The sequence below is a fragment of the Thunnus maccoyii genome, chromosome 5 (genome assembly GCF_910596095.1).
Source record: "Thunnus maccoyii chromosome 5, fThuMac1.1, whole genome shotgun sequence".
Classification (NCBI taxonomy): Eukaryota; Metazoa; Chordata; class Actinopteri; order Scombriformes; family Scombridae; genus Thunnus; species Thunnus maccoyii.
Genome location: NC_056537.1, coordinates 30,978,017 through 30,997,127, shown reverse-complemented (window position 1 = coordinate 30,997,127; position 19,111 = coordinate 30,978,017). Strand labels below are relative to the sequence as shown.

At 38.5% G+C, this 19,111-nt stretch overlaps 2 protein-coding genes across 3 annotated transcripts in view; both read right to left on the bottom strand.

Moving 5' to 3' along the window:
• cpne2 (copine II) overlaps window positions 1–1,948 on the bottom strand; it is a 47,917-nt gene extending 45,969 nt beyond the window's left edge. For both annotated transcript variants that reach the window (XM_042412514.1, XM_042412515.1), the window contains exon 1: window positions 1,735–1,948. The gene's annotated coding sequence lies outside the window, so the exon portion shown is untranslated. The remainder of the gene's footprint in view (window positions 1–1,734) is intronic.
• Window positions 1,949–5,078: 3,130 nt separating this feature from the next.
• nlrc5 (NLR family, CARD domain containing 5) overlaps window positions 5,079–19,111 on the bottom strand; it is a 34,557-nt gene continuing 20,524 nt past the window's right edge. The window contains exons 24-56 of the mRNA XM_042412521.1: window positions 18,863–18,946; window positions 18,205–18,288; window positions 17,769–17,858; window positions 17,465–17,512; window positions 17,338–17,367; window positions 17,135–17,218; window positions 16,964–17,047; window positions 16,314–16,403; window positions 16,048–16,107; window positions 15,402–15,485; window positions 15,191–15,274; window positions 14,650–14,739; window positions 14,433–14,498; window positions 13,901–13,984; window positions 13,255–13,338; window positions 12,886–12,972; window positions 12,691–12,750; window positions 12,446–12,493; window positions 12,018–12,098; window positions 11,828–11,911; window positions 11,656–11,739; window positions 10,869–10,943; window positions 10,633–10,716; window positions 10,400–10,483; window positions 9,546–9,644; window positions 9,341–9,424; window positions 8,208–8,291; window positions 7,827–7,910; window positions 7,656–7,739; window positions 7,474–7,551; window positions 6,828–6,911; window positions 6,399–6,482; window positions 5,079–6,196 (exon numbers count right to left, since the gene is read on the bottom strand). Of these exons, the coding sequence (XP_042268455.1) occupies window positions 6,115–6,196; window positions 6,399–6,482; window positions 6,828–6,911; window positions 7,474–7,551; window positions 7,656–7,739; window positions 7,827–7,910; window positions 8,208–8,291; window positions 9,341–9,424; window positions 9,546–9,644; window positions 10,400–10,483; window positions 10,633–10,716; window positions 10,869–10,943; window positions 11,656–11,739; window positions 11,828–11,911; window positions 12,018–12,098; window positions 12,446–12,493; window positions 12,691–12,750; window positions 12,886–12,972; window positions 13,255–13,338; window positions 13,901–13,984; window positions 14,433–14,498; window positions 14,650–14,739; window positions 15,191–15,274; window positions 15,402–15,485; window positions 16,048–16,107; window positions 16,314–16,403; window positions 16,964–17,047; window positions 17,135–17,218; window positions 17,338–17,367; window positions 17,465–17,512; window positions 17,769–17,858; window positions 18,205–18,288; window positions 18,863–18,946 (2,596 nt within the window). The 3' untranslated portion in view covers window positions 5,079–6,114. The remainder of the gene's footprint in view (window positions 6,197–6,398; window positions 6,483–6,827; window positions 6,912–7,473; window positions 7,552–7,655; window positions 7,740–7,826; window positions 7,911–8,207; window positions 8,292–9,340; window positions 9,425–9,545; window positions 9,645–10,399; window positions 10,484–10,632; window positions 10,717–10,868; window positions 10,944–11,655; window positions 11,740–11,827; window positions 11,912–12,017; window positions 12,099–12,445; window positions 12,494–12,690; window positions 12,751–12,885; window positions 12,973–13,254; window positions 13,339–13,900; window positions 13,985–14,432; window positions 14,499–14,649; window positions 14,740–15,190; window positions 15,275–15,401; window positions 15,486–16,047; window positions 16,108–16,313; window positions 16,404–16,963; window positions 17,048–17,134; window positions 17,219–17,337; window positions 17,368–17,464; window positions 17,513–17,768; window positions 17,859–18,204; window positions 18,289–18,862; window positions 18,947–19,111) is intronic.

Below are 19,111 nucleotides of genomic sequence, written 5' to 3'. Positions count from 1 at the left end.
TAGGTCATGGCTGCCCACTGGAAACCCTGACCACACACACACACACAGGTAGTGCCCTGAGCCCAGATCAAAGCCATCATAGAACCTCCAAAATGGAGAACCCTGAGGCATGGAGTGGAAAAGACATACATGTATTTTGAAGCACTTTTTGAGTGTAATAAAAACTATGACCATGTTAACATGAAACATGATAAATGTCATATCTGAAAGATTTTCCTCGGCTCTAAGGACAGACAAACAGCACAGCACCTCGTGTCCATAAAGGTGGTTTTGCTCTCAGAGCGGCATGCTAAAAGGATGCTGTCTGTTGCTAAGAGACTAATGTGTCATAACCAGCGTGCTCCTCCCGTTCTGCTCCTGTGATGTCACACTGGTAGTGGTAATGTACTGAAAATACCAGCGCAATATTTTCATTCATTTACTCAGTCATTCATAGGTGATGATGTTTTGACTCGCTGAATGACTTCATCTAATTCATTCATTGTTCATGCATTCATTCGCTCAGTGGCTTTGCTCCTGTATTTACTGATTATATCAACAATGCGGGTCAATCAAGGGACTGCTCTCAGCAGAGTCCTGCACAGACAGAGAGATAAACTCAGCCTCCAGCAGACACCTGCTGCTCTCTCAGCATCCCTCACATGGTTTGGATGAGGAACGCTTAAAGCAAGACACGATAAGCAATCCTAAAAATAAAATTAAGAGGATAAAAAATGACATTTAAAAAGGTTACACTGTCCTACAGGAATTTGTCTTTATATAACACAAAATGTCTCTCAGCACCTAACAATAACAGACACTACAAACACAATGTATACGTTATTTTACAATGCACTATGGCAGCTGTTAAAGCAGGAGATGCTAGAAATTTGGATATTCTGGTATCTGGAGAGAAAAACAGTATTTCAACAGCCAGTGTGGATTGTGCTCCATTATTTTGTTGTTTTAGTTTTACCAAACTTTCAAAGCTGCAGGCAGGAGACGCATCATTTTAATGTCCTCCAATGGAAATCTTATAGCTGCTGGTGCTATAACCTGCTGGAAACAACTGGCTGCAGCTGTACACAACCAACAACCTCTCCCTCATGTCATTATGAACTGACCACTTGAATTCTGTGTGTCAGAGTGGAGCAGCATTACACTGCATGTGTGAGTGCATTACAGGTGAGCTTGTAGTTGTATTAGCCGTGCTGAAGCCCTTCACACCTGACCTGATCACCTCTCTGCAAGGCCAGAGCAGGAACACCTGACACACAGAGAGCAGGTGAAGTGTGACTGACAGGAGGTTGTCTCATACTTGTTAATGGCAGGGTGAGCTCCGCACACAGTCATTAAGTCTAATTACAAGTCCTGTCTGCCATATTCGTGACCACAGAGGCCAATAGAGATGGAGTACAGACTGTAAACATTAACCATTTAGAGATTTGACAACTTAAATTGTACATGATCAAAACAGCTGACTCTTTTTCGTGGTACACAAACGCACCTGAGCGTGTTTCCTTTGTTATTAACCTGTAAGGAAGGTGTTGAGCAGAATGTTCCATCTTTCCTTTCCCTCAGTGTTTTAAGCTCTCTAACTGCACATTTTTACCTTTTTGTCATTTTGAGAACTGAGCGCGTCTTTGCCGCCTCTCAGTGTGACTCTGACAGCAAACAACACACACCAGCCAACTGTTAAAATCTCTACAAATGATTCAAAGCGGGACTAAATGTGAAAACTGATGCTACACTCACCTCAGTCAATGACGTCCAACTTCTTCGCCGCCTTTTAGTTGGCAATTTCTTTAATTACTGCGCACAGTGAGGAGAAATAAAATCCTCCAGAAGCCGCTTTTTCTACAAAAGAGTGAAAACTGAAGTTGTTGCCATTTTTATCCTGAGTGTCCTGTACAGCGCAGCAGTGAGCGGCTGTAAATCATCCTGGTAGGTGAACCGTCTCCTCTCTGCCCAGCAGCGCCACTGATGGACGCAGCTGCGTCAAGCTGGCGGGTATTAACTAGCTTCAAACCGGAAGTACGGCGACTGCACCATCACAATAATAGCATCACTGTCAAGCGCATACAAAGCACTTCCGTCCGAAGTGTTTTACGTTATAAACCAGTGGTTTTCAAAGTGGGGTACGGGGACCCTCGGGGTCTTTGAGAGGGTTCCAGGGGGTCCCAAGAAAAAAAAGGGAATAATTTATTTTCACTATAATTCCATCCATAAGTAACATAATTACAGAATGTATGACTATTTTGGTCATGGGTTTCATACACTTTCTTATCAGATGGGGGTCCGTGGTCTAATTTGTGTCAGTTTAGGGGTCCTTGATGTGAAAAAGTTGGAGAAGCACTGTTATAAAAAGTATGACCAGCTATTGGTTTTCACTTAACAGTCATATACACATAGTTTGTGCGACTGCAGTACCTTATGGGGCTTTTCATCAGTGTATTCAAAGTTACAGTCACATGAATTTTCTGTAATATTCATATGTAATATGTGTTCCTCCTAATCTCTGTAAGTTCTTTGTGTGCAGTACTCCTGGATTGCTACTTAGCTTCAGGTTTGCTGTAATTTTATTAAACACAAATTATTTAGCAATATGTGCACTTTGTAAGCAAAACATAAAATAATATCAAGCTGAAATAGTGAAGCTTTTAGAACTTGATTTTGACACGGGGCCCCTCTACAAGACAGGGCCACACAATAAGGTAAAAAAGGACCCACTTTAAGGCCCTTATCATGTCAGTTGATATTGTGTTTTAGAAGTGCATATTCACAAACAAAGTTAATTAATCAGACTCTGTCATAACTGATCACAAATCAATTATGACAGAATGAACCTGAGGCATTTAGGGAGCCCTGGGGGTCTGGGGCCCCTGGGCAGTTACTTGTTTTTCCCAGTTGGTACAGACTTAGTAATATTATATTGTATTCTAAAATCTAATATGAAAAATGTATTGTTCTTGTGGCACTCTCTTGTGGTTAATACAGGTATCACCACCCAAGTTTGTTTGTTTTTTCCCAACAAATTGCAGACATATCACTCACAACAAACTGTTATGGTTCTGTCTCAGTCTGGCTTTCTGTCTCTCCAGCAGTCCACCAGATGCCCTCCGGCTTTCCTGCCAGTTAATGACTGGACTGAGTGGGAAGAAGGACAGATAAGAGGTTGCAGATTATATTCAAGGACCACTTGAGATACTGTTGCTTGCTACATTGACTCTCACAGAAGCTAGGTGTAAAAGTGAACTGAAACTCAGAGCAACAGTTGTCTTTCTTTATGTTGTTACATTCAGCATTAGGCCACTTGGTTCATGTTTATGTCAAAAGCAATTTATGTTTCTAGTGTTTATGGTAAAGGCTTCTAGGTTGGTTATGTAATGTTGAAGTTTATTTGCTGTTTGTTCAGTGTGACTTGTGCACTTTAAGTTATATTTATGTAATTCTGAGACAGTTTGATTTGTGATGGTTTATACATTAAGAGGATTGTGCATGATTATATTGCAGACTCCTATTTAACTCCTGGATTAAGTTCTGTTTTTGATTTGTCTTCAGCTCAGAGCAGCTATTGCCTTTTGCGTTTTTTCTTGTTTTCCTCTGCTTGCTTTTCCCTCCACATCTGCACTGCATCAGTCTTGTTAGCTCTGCTCCCTGTGTCTTCTCCAGCCAATCAGCTCCCAGCCTGCCCTTGCGTCTTGCCACCTGTTTCTTGTTGTTTCATTAGTTCAGTGTGTATTCAAGCCGTGGTTTTCAGTTCAGTCTTGTTGGATCCTCTGTGCAGTTAAGCTCAGTTCCATAGTTTTGTATTTATTTAATCCAGTTTCTTTATACATTATTGATTATATAACTGTCATTATTACTAATATAAGTATAACAGGGCCCAATGATCAATCATGAAACATCTGTGATTATTAGTGGGTTTTTTTTGTCTTGTGAAACGTGACTATGTGAATCCTCAACACAGGAAAACTGCACACAGCATCACATTTGCACCACCAGCCTTCACCACTAGAGAGAGCCAGATGAACATAAATGAACGGCAGTCCTGACTGTGTTCAGCCAAACCTCATGACTGACAGGCACAGCTGCCACTTCAGCTGCTCCTGATGACATTAGTCAGAATCAGTGGTGGATATTTAGACTAACTAATCCCATCATGGCTAAAATATTCTGACAGGCTGGATGTTAGTTATGAAAACACTTTTCCCTGACTAAAGCCTTTCTATTTCATTATAGAATAACCATCTAAAATACAACCACGACCCACAGGTGTCTCCGCACCTGTCTGTGCACAAGTATGGGCACCTCTTTGAATACACTCATACAGCAATGTGCATCTAAGACAGGGCCCTTTGTGATTGCAGGGCACCTCTGCCTTGCTGATGCTGTGAAGGTGTTTACTTTATAGCTCAGACTGTGGTGGAAATCCAAAAAACATACATAGGATCACAAGCTTATCTATGATGTTTCAGCAACTACGTTATCAAATATGGATTTTGTCTCTGTTTCTGTGCCTTGCACAGCTTAGGAGCACAGAGGTGACATTATTTTACAGACAGCATTAGGAGGTGAGAAGTTGTGGGTCCCTGAAGATCCACAGCTGGCCAGTGAAACAAGAGATGGAAGTGAAGATGGAAGTGAAACTTCCATATCTGAAGTGAAGTTGTATTATCTACTCTAGAAACTAAGTTGTATTGATGTCACCTTCACTAAATAAACAGCCTAATATTTAACTTTTAAAAATGAACAATTTTTTGTGTAAATATGATGTGCAATACAACCAAGGGAATGTAATTGTTCACTTTGGTTGGTGGGCACGATGCATCTCTGTTAAACACTGTGCATTAAACAGTTTCAATAGATTTTGAGCCATACATGCAGACTGTGTGTGACTTTACTAACAGAAAAGCCTGTTAAAAGAATAACTGAATTACAAGTGTGATATTCAAATATACCAATGTTGTTAACATATTTAAGTGAAACTTTTATATTTATGATAACAGGAATACCACAAATTAAAACCAAGTTGAGTGACAAAAGAAAGAAAGAGAGATCAACTGTGACTGTGTATATAGGTATAAATAAACACCAAAAGGTAGTCAAGGAAGCCTTCTTTAATACTTCATTGACATTTCAGTGCAAGTCAGAAAGAATGAATGTAAATGACACAGGTAAGTTGTCATGTGAGAACTCAAACATCAACCTGAGTATAAATCTTAAAAAAGAAAAAAAAAAAACAAACAGACCAAAGCTGAGGACATCTCAGTCTAGGCTGGTTAATATTCCAAGTCCTGTAGAGATTGTAATGAAACTGAATGAATCAGAAAAACTGGACAACTAAACACAAAAGAACAGAAAAGGAAATAAGGTGCATTATCAGCACAGTTAGAAACTAAAGAAATACCAGTGATGAGACACTTTCATTCAATGTCAAATATTATCTCTAGTTACTCATGTATAAATGAGACTCAGTTTGAATTAAAAAATAAATAACTTAAAAACAAAACTTATAATTCCGTTTTACAATAACAGCAGAAATAAATACGCAAATTGGATAGAGACCACAACCTAAAATGACCATAAGAGCAGATAATAGAGAGAGGTATCCTCCCTCTGAACTCTTCCTTCACTGTGAACTTATGATTTATTGTGTTTTCACCAATGTGGCCTCTAATAATTGTAAACACATCACAGTGCAAAGTAACTCTATATCAGAGTCTGTAGTAGTTCTTTTTTCACAGGCCATGGTGAAACTGGAGGCCTTTAAGTGCATAGTCATACATTTAAATATTGTCAGAATAAGATGTTTTCTTTCTACATCTTTCTACACATTTCCCACATCTGTACCTTCATTGTTTCCGAGAGCAGCTCTTGACATTCATAGTGGTCTTTTCACCATTCATGCAATTAGAGACACCAGCTGCTTCAGTCATCCGATACATAATTGATGTTAAATTTTCCACAAAAATCTTAATTATTTGCTGAATGATCATTGTTCATACTTTCATTCTGCAAAGAAAAAAGTTTAACCTCATGTGTGGCAGAGGCAACGCTGTACTTAAGCAGTAATTCACCTCTGCTGTCACTGATGAACAGAGAGCCATCAGTGGTCCAACAATACAAATCACATTAGGTGGATGAGAAATTCAGCCTGCTGTCCCTCAGACTGAACTTCTGGGCGTCAATGGAAGAGACTTTGTTCCTCCACAGCCTGAAAAGCACAGTCATATTCTCAATGTTAGAGATATAGATATATTTCAAAAATTCAAGTATGCAGCAGTCAATGAAATATGTAACAGGCATTAACGAGACTTATAAATTGTTGTCAAAAAAGCAACGTCACACAACAAATCTATTCAAAAGCAAAATCTACAGGTGCCCCTTTAAGCCAAACCTTGCCTGAGCAAGTTTACCTGATGAGCTGCAGAGCAGGACAATACTGCAAGGCTCGAACCAGGGCCTCCACTCCAACAACACTCAAACTGTTGGACTCCAGACTGCAAAGAAATACACATATACCATAGCATACCATAGCATAGCATAGCATAGCATACCATACTATCTACATCTAAACCTACATGAACACATTTTGTTGACTGCAGTAAAGGCAAAACCTAAATAAAGTGGAAAGAATTTAACTTAGATTCCTAAACAACTAAACAAAATGAATGAAGATTAAAGAAATTGTAAAACTATATTCATTAAAAAAATCATTAGCTAATTTCTAAAATTTATAACTAAAAACAAAACCTGAAATCTTCCTAGAATTAAATTAATAAATGTGGAGAAAAAAGAGAATATACACCGGTGAGTGTGTGTGTGTGTGTGTGTGTGTGACTCACTCTATTCTGGTCATCTTCTGACAAAGAGGCAGAACTCTGGCCAACTCCAGCGCCACTTCATCACTACAATGATTCCATCCCAGACTAGAGACACAGAGAGAGTTGTACAGTATTTCAAAGCAAACAATCCCTCTTAGAATTTAGATAACAGCTGACAGACCTCACATTTTAAATCAATCATGTTTATGTCTCATATACTGTAGGCTGATGACGTGCTTAAAGCTGCCTTTGGTGAGTCACATGGCATCACACTTTGTAGTGATTACAGGCAGAGCTGAATGTTAGCTACCTCTCTTAAAGAGCACACGGTTAAACCGACTAATGGCTGAACACACCACAGGACTTTTGCATTGCAGCGTTTTTAAGCAGTGTTTGAAACTGCTGTTGCTAAAATGATAGCTTCTTTTTATTATTATTATTCTTTCTACGCTCAGTGAGAAGTCAACACAGTTTGCTTGTGGTCAGTGGTGCAAAGGTTAAATACTTGATGAAATCATGCTGATATATTTTGCTGCCTTGAAAGAATCAACTGGTCATGTTGTTTCCATATGTGCAAGAGGAGTGTGACTCTGATTCTGATTGCTTCTAATATTTGTTTTCATTATTACTTATTGACAACTAATTTCATGTTCATTTGCAAACTTACCTCACATCCTGTATGAGGGGACAGTGGGCCAGATTGGCAACTACAGCACATAGCTCCGGTGTGCTAACAGAGGTCAGACTGAAAAAAACAAACATATTTAATATAAATCTAATGATCAGTCAATACATTCATTCATTGTTGCATTCCCAAAGCAGCAGGAGAAGCTGATGAGAGATACTTACTAAATCTTGGTGAGGTTCTTTGTGCACATTATTGCTTTGGATAGACTCACTGACCCTTCACGTGTAATACTGTTTTCTGAAATACTAGAAAAAGACACACGTGTGCATAAAGACCACGAAGCTCAGGATAATTCTGACAAATGTAATAAATGATGTGCGTGTGAGACTTACTCTAACACAGTGAGGTGTGTCAGTGATGGCAGAACAAGGGCCATCCTGGCAGCGGTGAGATCACCCAGACTGTTACTAGACAGACTTCAAGGAGAAAAGAAACAGTTTTAATTCTTAAAGGCACATAAATATGCAAAAGAAACGATGTGTCATTTGTATTCCTGTTTAACCAAAATACATTAAATCAAATAAAAAAAAAAATATCTAAAAGTATCATCTAGAAAAATAAACTTGTCCAAGTACAGAACCCAATTTTGAAGATGAAAAGTTTTTACAAGTCGTAATAAAAAAGCAGGACTTTAAAAAGATGAGTGTTTATTGGACCAAAATGTTATCTGTAGCCTTGCATACAAGCAGCACACGTGTGAAAAATGTCCTTACTGGAGCTCCTCTAGGTGACTACAGCTCTTCAAAGCCTCCAGCAGCTTGTCTCCTGATTGATCACTGATGTGGTTCTTCGATAGACTGCAAAAAACACGCAAACTCTCAACATTAAATGTATCAGCAATACTGCAGTTTAAAAGTTCTTCTCTTAAAGCCTTGGTGGGTGAAATGAGATCTGAATTAAAGACACATTAAAAACATTAAAGCTACTATGTGTTTCATTTTATGAGATTTGAACGTCTGTGAAATTATCTTTGAAAGTCATTTTTGATACTGCCACTGGATGGCGCCAAACTCAGAAATAGTCACATTATGTACATAGTGATGATAATAGGAGCCATGAAGCAATTTGAGGAACTATAACAGATGTTCATGTAGACCAATAATACAACATGTAATGAATAATAAATACAGCAACAGCATCCCCTAATGAAGGCCAAACTCCTGAGCCGAAAGTGGTCAAGTCACTCTTGAGTAGGAAGAGTCAGCTGCCAAGTGGGAACAGCTGGTCACCATAAAGAGGGCGTTGATAGCCTCACAAAATGGCCTGTGTGTTGTGAGTGACTCTGTCAGTGACTCTTTGAGGGGAAGTCTATGATCGTTTGGTACAGCTTAAGTGAAACATTACAAAGATTATCAGAATGGCTAAATCGTTTAGATAAGGAAAAGGTCATTCCTTCCGCTGATTTCACACATGAAGTTCAGTTTCCTCATCAGGAGGAAAGCTACTCAACCCCTGAAAACAGTTCTTATATCATTTTGTTTGTGGTTCTGGAGGAAAAATAACCCTGATCACGTCATCAGGGTTGTCTCTGTTTGGGCTTGAGGCATTTTCAGCCAAAAGCCTGTGATAGGCTCTAATGAAAGATGTTATTGTGTTGCATTATGGGAAGTGTAGGATTAGGCATTTTTGGAGCTTGGCTGGTTTTGACCATTCTATTTTAATCTGACTCTTCCTACAACTGGAGCGTGTCTCGCCATCAAGAGTAATAAATTAAATATCTGCAGGCTTATAACAACATGGATGATAATTGTACCAACCGTCAATGAAGTGCAGTGAGGACACAAACTGGTGGTGAGACAGTTAACAGCTTGAAAATGTAGGTATTGGGATGAGACAGACAGGATACCTGATCTTTCTGAGCTCTGTCCAGACAGGAAGGAGTCTGGTCAACCACTCTGCTCCTCTATCAGCCATCCTCCATCCCTCCAACCTGAAACCACGAGACAAAGAAGACATCCCACATCACTGATGATGATTTTTAATTTGTGACAGACTGAGAGGAAGTTAATCACATTTGTATACTGTATGTGCAGAATGTCTGCAAAACTCACTCTATCTCCTCCATTCGTGTGAGTCCCTCCATAGCGGCTAGGAGATTCAGCACACTGTTGGTTTCTGGTGGTTCTGTCGCTGTGGCAATCTTATTTAGCCTGGCGCACACACACACACACACAATACACATAAACAGGGACAAATTTGCTGTTTAACCAAACAATCAGACCTTCAGAGAAATTTTTACAGTCACACTGAATGCACGATTAGTTCTAAACCGGGTGTAGAGACCCAGTGGGTGACTGCCAGAGAAAAAAAGATGAGCGGTGTTAAGGAAGAGCTAAATGGAGTACTCATGTCAGCCAGTCAGCAGAAGATTTATATTCATGTAAATATGATGTATATTTATACACTATAAACAGTTGCCTTCTACATTCTGAACCTGCTGCTTATCGGTGAGCAACACTTTACAACTTAGCACTATGAGAGATCAGGGAATGATAAATTTCCCTCAGGCAGGGTGGTTCATGTAGAGCTGATGACATGCTGGTATGCTGAGCTGCAACAGCAGGGGTTGCAATGTGAGCAGCAAGTGTAAGCAAATGCATGGCATCATAAATAGACCAGATTGTTAGAGTTGTGTAGGATATGTATGGCTTAAGTGTGTCACTGTGATTGTAGCAATAAAAGTCAAGATGTCTGCCAAAATAGTTTGCAGGCTTCCCCACATATATTAAATATTTCTTCATTACTATGTGGTGAGTAGCTATAAACAGACCACATGTCACTTCTCACATCTCAGAGGGACATCTTTATTACTACTGTAATAACTTAAGGCAGTGACTTTTAAACGGAGGTTTGGTGCATCATGCTTTAATGAGGCTGCGACTGTCGATCAGAGGGTGACTCTCACTTGAGACTACGCATCGAGTGTGTTTTCCTCAGTGTTTGGGCCAGACACATCCTGCTGTCTTCATCCAGGCACACAGAGTCCAGACTTGGGGTACGCACACAAACACCAACACACACACAAACACACAAAGACGTTAGACATTAGAAAAGTCTCTGTATTCAGACATTTCTGTACACATTTATTTATATGTATATGTACATGTGTATGTGTGTGTGTGTTTGTGCATGTTTTACCAAAGCTCTTCCAGACTGACACACTGTCCTAGCGCTTTGACGAGCTGCAGCCCTCCAGATGCTGACCATGTACAATGGGACAGACTAGAAAAGACAAGTCAAATGGTAACTTTTTCTAATATTCATATATTGTATGGGATAGATGAAACATTATCACTAGTTCTTCCACATGATAAGAACTTCCGTCACTACATTTCAAGAGATACACTACACATTACTAAATGTTGAACGCTTACTTGACTGATCGTAGACGGGGCAACATTCTGGTTATAATCTGAGCTGCTGGGTCATTAATCACATGACCTGATAGACTGGGAGAGAGAGACAAAAAGATTTCTTTACTAATACATAAAACACTGATTATTTTGGAAGGGAATGAACACAAACAGTCATATTTAAATTGTCATGACTTGTGGAGAGGAAAGTTTGTGCCTGCCAGGCAGCAACCAGGTCATTTTCATACATTATATGTCAAGATCTAAAAAGGAGCCCAGTTATATTGTTGTCATCTAAACATGAACAGCAATTCCTCCTATACAAATCTTTGATGGTGGCCACAATAAAAGAGAAATCAAAAAGCTTGATAAGAAAAGATGGAATAGATATAGATATCTCTGTACTTTCCCTTGTACAAACGTTGCTCTGTATATTTAGAAAAGAGCATTAATCCTGGCTGCTAAATCTGTACATGCCTGCCAGATGGTTTGAGAAACTATTGAAATTAAAAATAATTTCCCCTCTATGCTACAGATTGGTTTGTTCACATATACTGTATGTCTGAGAACATCTTTATGAACATATTTTCACACTGCCTGGCTGGCTGTTTAGTTGTGAATGCTCTGATCTAACCAGGTCCCCCTCACCTAAATATGGTCCACTCTGCAACATGACAATAATAAGAGATGAGGAGCGCCAGTAAATCATTCAGTGTCTTTATTCACATTCAGAATAAAGACAATGAGAGAAAATGAAAAGAAAATGCTCTAGAAAAGGAATATGTGTGAGTGTGTATGTGACGCTCACTTTAAGCTCTGAATGGCTGTAGACTGCAGTAAGGCCTCTGAGAGCTTCTCAACCACAGTCCCACAAGTTTCTTTGGAGCCAATGCTGTAAAAGACAAAAGTGGATGCTTGTCATGCTAGAACTTTAAAACAGTCATTGGTAAAAGTGTCAAATGGGGAAAAAAAAGTCGAACCTGAGAGAAGTGAGATATGGTAGTGAGGGAAGAAGAGAACAGAGGAACTCAGCTCCCTCTATACCCAGGCTGTTTTGGGAAAAACTGTGAATAATGAGAAAAAAACATAATTCAAAAATATGTCCGAAAGCGGCAGTGTGTATTTACTGCCTCCTGCTTATTATATTAAAACAGAAAATAGAGTACTAACTCCAGCTCTGTCAGTAAAGGACACCTCTGGATGATGCTGCTCATAGCCGCAATCTGGGACCCCTCTACACAGTCCACAAGACTGGAGGAGAGAAGAGGAGAGGAGAGGAGAGGAGAGGAGAGGAGAGGTTAACACCTGCTCCAAGAAAGACATGTACAACTGCCAGCAACATACTGTATGTACTGGTATCTTTTTATCCTACTGTTATCAGCTACTGTGCTGCTCTTTTTCTATTTCTAAAAAAATCATTGGTCTCCAGAGTCCTTTAAATGAATTCATTCACTGAAACAACATCTTGTTTTCTGTTACAATGTACAATCATTTTAACAGTCTAACATGTAGCATTTGTTTTTCTCAAGACCACAATGTTGCATTTAAAAAAAAAAATGGATACTTTATGCAGCACATTTAAATTAAATTAGAAGTACCCTATTTTCTCTGTGGCCATTAATGGAGCTGGATCTGCAGAGTCACTGCTGAAAACACAAGGACAGATGACACAAAATCATGCATTATTTTCTTTTCTTTTTTATTATCATGTATTTTTTTATACTTTGAATGCAACACAGCCTGGAACCCTTTAAAGTTTGATATTAAATAGAGAAAATTCAACTAGCTGCTGAATTACAAGAGACTACAGATATTCAAAATGTAATTTATTGACATTTATTACCTGATTAAAGTCAGTTGAGTGGACTTTATCAAAGACAGGTGTAGCGTGGTGTGGTGCACCCTGCAAAGTAAATGTGTTTAGGGGTGTTACTCATGACAACACACATACTGTAAACTCGATTTGGGACATTCTACAGTAAGTTTGAATATCGTCAAGAGTGTATAGTCTGAATGTGTGTTTGCTTTCATATCTCACCTGATAGCATGTATGTTGCTGTTAAGGTCCAGACAGCGACACACCAAACTAACAGCTTTCACAGATCTGATCCAATACTCCTCAAAACTGACAATGATTTAATATACAAATATATAAAACAATTCAGTTATTTGGACAGAAACATGGGAGAAGGTTCAGTCATGACAAATATGATGTCTGTATAAAAAAAAAGAAAAGCTAAAAAAAAGAAGACCAAAGCTAAAACAAACAAAGACAAATGTCAACGTCAAGACTACCAGGTTGTGACTCCAAATGCTAAAACGGCTACATTCCCAAATGTGGAATTTCATTTAAAACTTCCCTTTAAGAGCAAACAGCACAAACTATTTCTGCTGTAGTCCTTCTCACCTCACAATGCATCCTCTCAGACTGCTGTTCAACAGTTTGACAAAATGTTCGATCCACTCTGACTGCAGAAAATTGTTCTTGAACCTGTGGACCAATCACAGATGATCATTAAGTATCAGGGGGATAGCATGGAAAAGAAAAATAAACACTGAAAGAGAAAGTCAAAGCGATAACGAGTCAGGCCTTTAATCAGTAGACGCCTTTCTGATGAATTTCTTTAAGCTTTATCAGCTGTAAAGCTTGTTTGAAACAGCAGCTCTTTACAACTAATAAATACAGCTTACAGAAGGCTGTGAGATACGGACACAAGCTTCTGAAATAAGTTAACCTTCAGTTCAACATTTTGATTACAGATCTTTTAGTCTTTACCCTTTTGCATTTTTTAATTTATCCAATATGCTTTGTGAAAGTTTCATAAGACGGAGAATTTTCCTTTTAATCTTCACAAAAGTTATCCTTCAACAGATATTAAACTATAAAAATCACCAAAACTACAGTTTTTACATAATGCAGAAAGAAGAGTTTTCATGAACTTGCGGGGCCACAGACACACATTAAAAAACAATTACATTTTTATTTAAAGAAATACATGAATATCAAGTCTGTTTCTAAGCTTCAGAAACGGTCTGAGGATGGACATACTTACTCCAGTTTGGTGAGACCGGGACACTTAGATACGATCTCTGCTAATCTGACCAGATGGTCACGTTCCAAACTACTCTCTCTGACGCTGAAGAGAGGCAGAAAAGACGGGGGGAGAGGGAGAGAGGTCAAAGGTACTATTACTATACTGTACTGCCTGTAAACTACATACAGACTGCAACAGGTAAAGGATGCCAATCCAAACTACCACAGGAACACCTATTTGAATTATTATTATCAATATATTGAAATTGTTCTACGGCTTAGTGATGGCTTTTGTTAAATAGGGCACAAGATCAGGAATACCTCACATACCTGTGTGGAGTACACATAAAAGGGTCATAGTGGTAATGTGGAAGTTGTGTGAGGTTTAAGTTTTGAATCAACCAGAAAGCCTCACCACAATGCCATGCTAGTTATTTTTACTTGTGGATTCATAAGAAGTCGTAATTATGTGTGAACACATGTATCTCTGTATGTATTTACTGTTTCCTTTTATGTGCTTCTACTTTTAGGATTTTGGATTCTTGACATACCTCAGAGTTTTTTCACAACCTCCATATTGTCCGAACCAGATGAGACACCTCTTCTCAGCCCCCAAACTATCAGCAGACAGAATTAGAATCAGAAAGTCAAGTCCAAGGATAGTACGACAGCGGTGAATATTTAATTTGTTTTTACAGTTTTTAATGCTTCCAACATTACTTTAATTGTTTTCTTTTAGTAATTCGTTCACTCAGTGCACAGACTCACCTGACTTCTACACGAGAGACGTTGTCACAGGTACACAGTGCGCTGGCCACATCCAACAACCCCTGCTGGGTCAGGCTGTTGTTGTTCAGACTGCAGAGGAAGAAACATGTAAGAACCATAAAAGTGTTATTCTACAGTTAATCACTATCATATATGTTACATTACTACCAACCATTTTCCAGCACTATATCTATGTATCTATAAAGAAATTTGAGGTTGATACTGATATTGATATTTGGGAATATAAAACATTTTTTTGATTTTCCTTTTTGAAATAAACATTTAATATTAATGCAGTTTTCATTTTTACTGGAAATTAAATCTTTATACACAAAAATCACAAATAAAAATACAAAAAACATAAAAATATGAATATGTAATGCACCCGAGCCAATATCTGCTGAAAATATATCAGTCTAATATCTGGTTCTAATTTACAGTAAAAGGACAAAAAGTTTTTACAAGGACTTCATTAAAACTGTATTTTCTACACAGCAGCTACAAATGAATATGGAACAATATTTCACAACACGTATCTTACTTGACATATCTGGTGATTTTAAGATTAGGTAGAGAATCCACCAAACGTTTCACTCCTTCATCATCCAGCTGGTTACTTGATAAACTGCAGTCATTAGAGAGAATAGCTCAGCATTAATGCCAACAGTGAGTGAGTGATTCATACTAGTAAATAGAGTATGTAGTGGGATACATGGTGTGTGTGTGTGTGTGTGTGTGTGTGTGGCTCGTACTCCAAGTCAGACAGTTGGGGACCCTGCTGTAGGATCTCAAACAGTCTCTGCACGTTGTCACTGTTCAGGCTGAAACGAGTTAACCTGTGTGCACATACAACCAGACAGACTGAAAGTAGTCCAACATGAGGTCACAGTCAGTTATGTTGTGTTTACTCTTCTTCTGCTGAAAAGTAGTCCCTTAGTTTGTGCCGATTAAGAGAGGCAGGTCACATTACATGCAGACTAAACCGCACTTCACATGCATGTAATAATCCCCTTCTGTTTGGAAGACTTTCAGTGACATTATGTTCCTTTTATTTTAGAAAAAATGTATTATACGTTATATCTTTTTCCACTAGATTCTAAAATGAAAACTCAGATGGAAGATGTTCATTACACCATTCCTGTAAATGTGCTGCCCTGTTCTGCCTTCACTTGTGGTAAACAGCAGTTTCCGCCCATGCTGAGATTGCTTATGCTCATACTGAACACTGCCAGTCATACTGAAAGAGAAACTTAAGAAGCTAGATCTGATATGCCACACATAAAATGATTGGTTAGACAAATGGCAAACTGAGCTGTCTGACACGACAACCACAAAACCAGTTTTTTTAGTTGCACAAGTCAGTACACTCTAAAAAAATGTCAGTTGCTGATCACAGACCTGCAGCTGGCTTGTTCTGTTTTCACTCCGCCAAAATGAATGAAGGATTCACTCTGAGGCCTGGAGAAGAGTTCAAAGCAGTATTTAACATAAACATGTTCAGTGACAGATATCACAGTACAGTGACAAAAATGTAGAAAACTATGACGGGCACATAAATATTATAATTACTCAAGAGTGCCTGGATACAGAAATGAGTTAGACTTTGATTTTCAAACGTGTCAAGTTAGATTTCTTGATAAATGCAACACAGGAAAGTGTCGTGCCTGAGCTCCACTGCTGTGACTTGCTGACTGTCAGTCAAACAACTGACCAACGTCAATGCTCCAGTTGTGGATATGATACTGTGGGTGACACTGAGGAGGAAGAGAGAATAGAGATGATTCAGATTAAGCAAGAATGTAATGACATCACAGCGGCCAAAATAAAAGCTAGTTTTAATACTTTTAAGGCTCCTGGCTCTAAATGTACTATGAAAACATTTTGTGAAATCACCTCTCATGTAGTGTAACAGTTTGTTTTTGTAATTGCTGCAACAGACTTCCTCATATATCGTGACCCCTGAGGAGTTCAGTATTGCATTTCAGATAACCTAACCCTAACCCACAGATGACTCATACTCTGTACACATCCTTGTACAGATCTTTCTTAGAACTGGTAATTATATCTGGTCACATCTCTGTGTGTATGCCACAGATTTTTCTGCATAGTGCCATCATCTGTATATATTTTTAAATCACAATAACTAACAATACATATCAGTATTATTTTAAATATTCACACAGTATGCATTCTTTTATTATTTATGTGTAGGATTCCTGTTAATACTCCCATCAGGGATTATTTCAATCCACATAATAAAAAACACCCTCTCACACACAAACCATCCACACTAGTGCATGTGTGTGGGTCTTACTTGAGTCTCTGCAGTGACGCCATCTTGGGCAGGACTTTAAGCAGATTCTCAATAGCTTCGTCTCTCAATGAGCTGTTAGACAAACTGGCACAACATCATGGTATATAAATGTCTACCTGTTGTTTATATCATAAGATAATATTTGTATGCATATACAATAATTAAACTTACTCTAACTCCAAATGGGAGTGACAGTGGACCAATCTCCTGCACAGCATGGTTACATCAGTTGGCAGCAGGTTGCTGTTGTTTATCCTACAACATAAAAGAGGATATTTTCATGCACTTCAATCCTGAAGTAATGACTTGTAAAGTGTAGAAAAAAACATGTCAAATGTGTGTTTTTCCTCCAACTCTTTATCAGCTTACTGTACCTGAACATCTTCAGCTGCTGTTTGTCATCGCTGAAAAAGAGGAAGAGAATAGAATTTGCTTATTATCCGAGAGATGAAAATGCAAACAGTGGTATCTAGGAGGTTATCACAGATGCAGATTTTCTACCTTTTGTCAGGGCAGAACTTCAGGATCACCTTCTCTCTGCCTCCATCACTGTGGAAACCAACAACACACCATAAGATTAACATTTTGCACTTTTTAATGTCAGTTTATAGTTTATAATAGGACACTGTCTCCTCAATCCATTCATTTCTGTCCAAATGTCAGTTGTATATATACTTGTATTTTATAAACAAGCATGAAGGCATAAAGGCAGCAACTGTAAGCTGTTGCCTCATTGGCGACAGTGCTTATTCTGCTGCAGCTCGACTAAAATCATTAAATGCCTAAAATACAAAACAAAGAGTACCTGATGTGAATTTGTGTTAAGTTGTTATAGGAGCACAAAGCACCAGCCAGCATCACCACTCCCTCCATGCTGATGCCATTGTTACTGGCACTGAAAAACACACACAAACACAATGAGACTTGGGGGAGGGCATCATTTATCCTGGATATTGCCCTGGGGTAAACACAGTAGCTGCCAGAGTTGGCACATTTCGTTTGGAACCTGTTTTGTGAGAAAATAATAGTCATGCTTTTGCCAACATACCATCTGTCCCTTCCTCCTATCTCAGACAAAAAGCTATGGCACACACTCAACTTCTGCTCATTCTTACTTTATGCTCATCATACATTTTTAGTACATACTCAATAAATATACATTTTTGCATTATAAAGCACCTGTTAAGTTTCATATTTTTTTATAACTGCTTTGAGGATATTTTTTTGTATGTGAGTCTTACTTGATTTCTTGGATGTTGCTGAGACAAGGCAGGACATCCAACAGTTTCCTTAGACCTTTGTCGCCTAAACAGTTACTGGACAGACTGACAGACAAGAATATGGGGTAAAAATAGTGTCAGAAGTAAGAATGACACATGTACGTATGTATGAAGTACAAAGTAGCTGCAAAAACAAAGGAACCACTAAGTCAACTGGGGATGCAAAAAATATGAATAAACCACAAGACATCCTTTTATAATTCAAGGCCACGTCTGAATTTAACATGAAGACACATAGGTCCCGAATTTTGGCCACCATGACTAACAAAACATATTTCAGCAGCGGACTGATATGTATATGGAATGTGATCTTAGCTTAGTATGCAAGATAAAAAAAGGTAACAATAAGCTGCAAATGTAAATTTAAAGTTTGTACGGGCAGATTCATCAAGAAGGAACTGGCATGGACAATATAAATTTAGATGTTCACAGTTCATAAAGCTCCTATTACACCTAGAGACTTATTTAGGCAAATAGAGTGAAGTGAAGAACATAAACAGAGGTCTACTGAGAGATGGATAAAACTCATATTGTCAACACTCATAAATTAGCAACTTCCACATCATCTATACAGGCTAGTATACTAAATGTAAATATTGTTTCTGATTGTGTATCTTACTCCAGCAGTGTGAGATCAGAAGAGGTTCCCAAACTCTTGCACACTTTCTGCAGACTAGCAGGCAGCAGACCACAGCAGCTGAGACTGACAGAGACAATAACATCATGGTTACCATCATCATAACCACTCTCACCAGTAAGATCAGGATCCAGTAATATCATTAACATTATCTACATCGGTGGAATCTCTCATATCTGTGGAAGTGTAGAACATGTTTCACTCACTACTATGCAATGAAAAACACTTTTG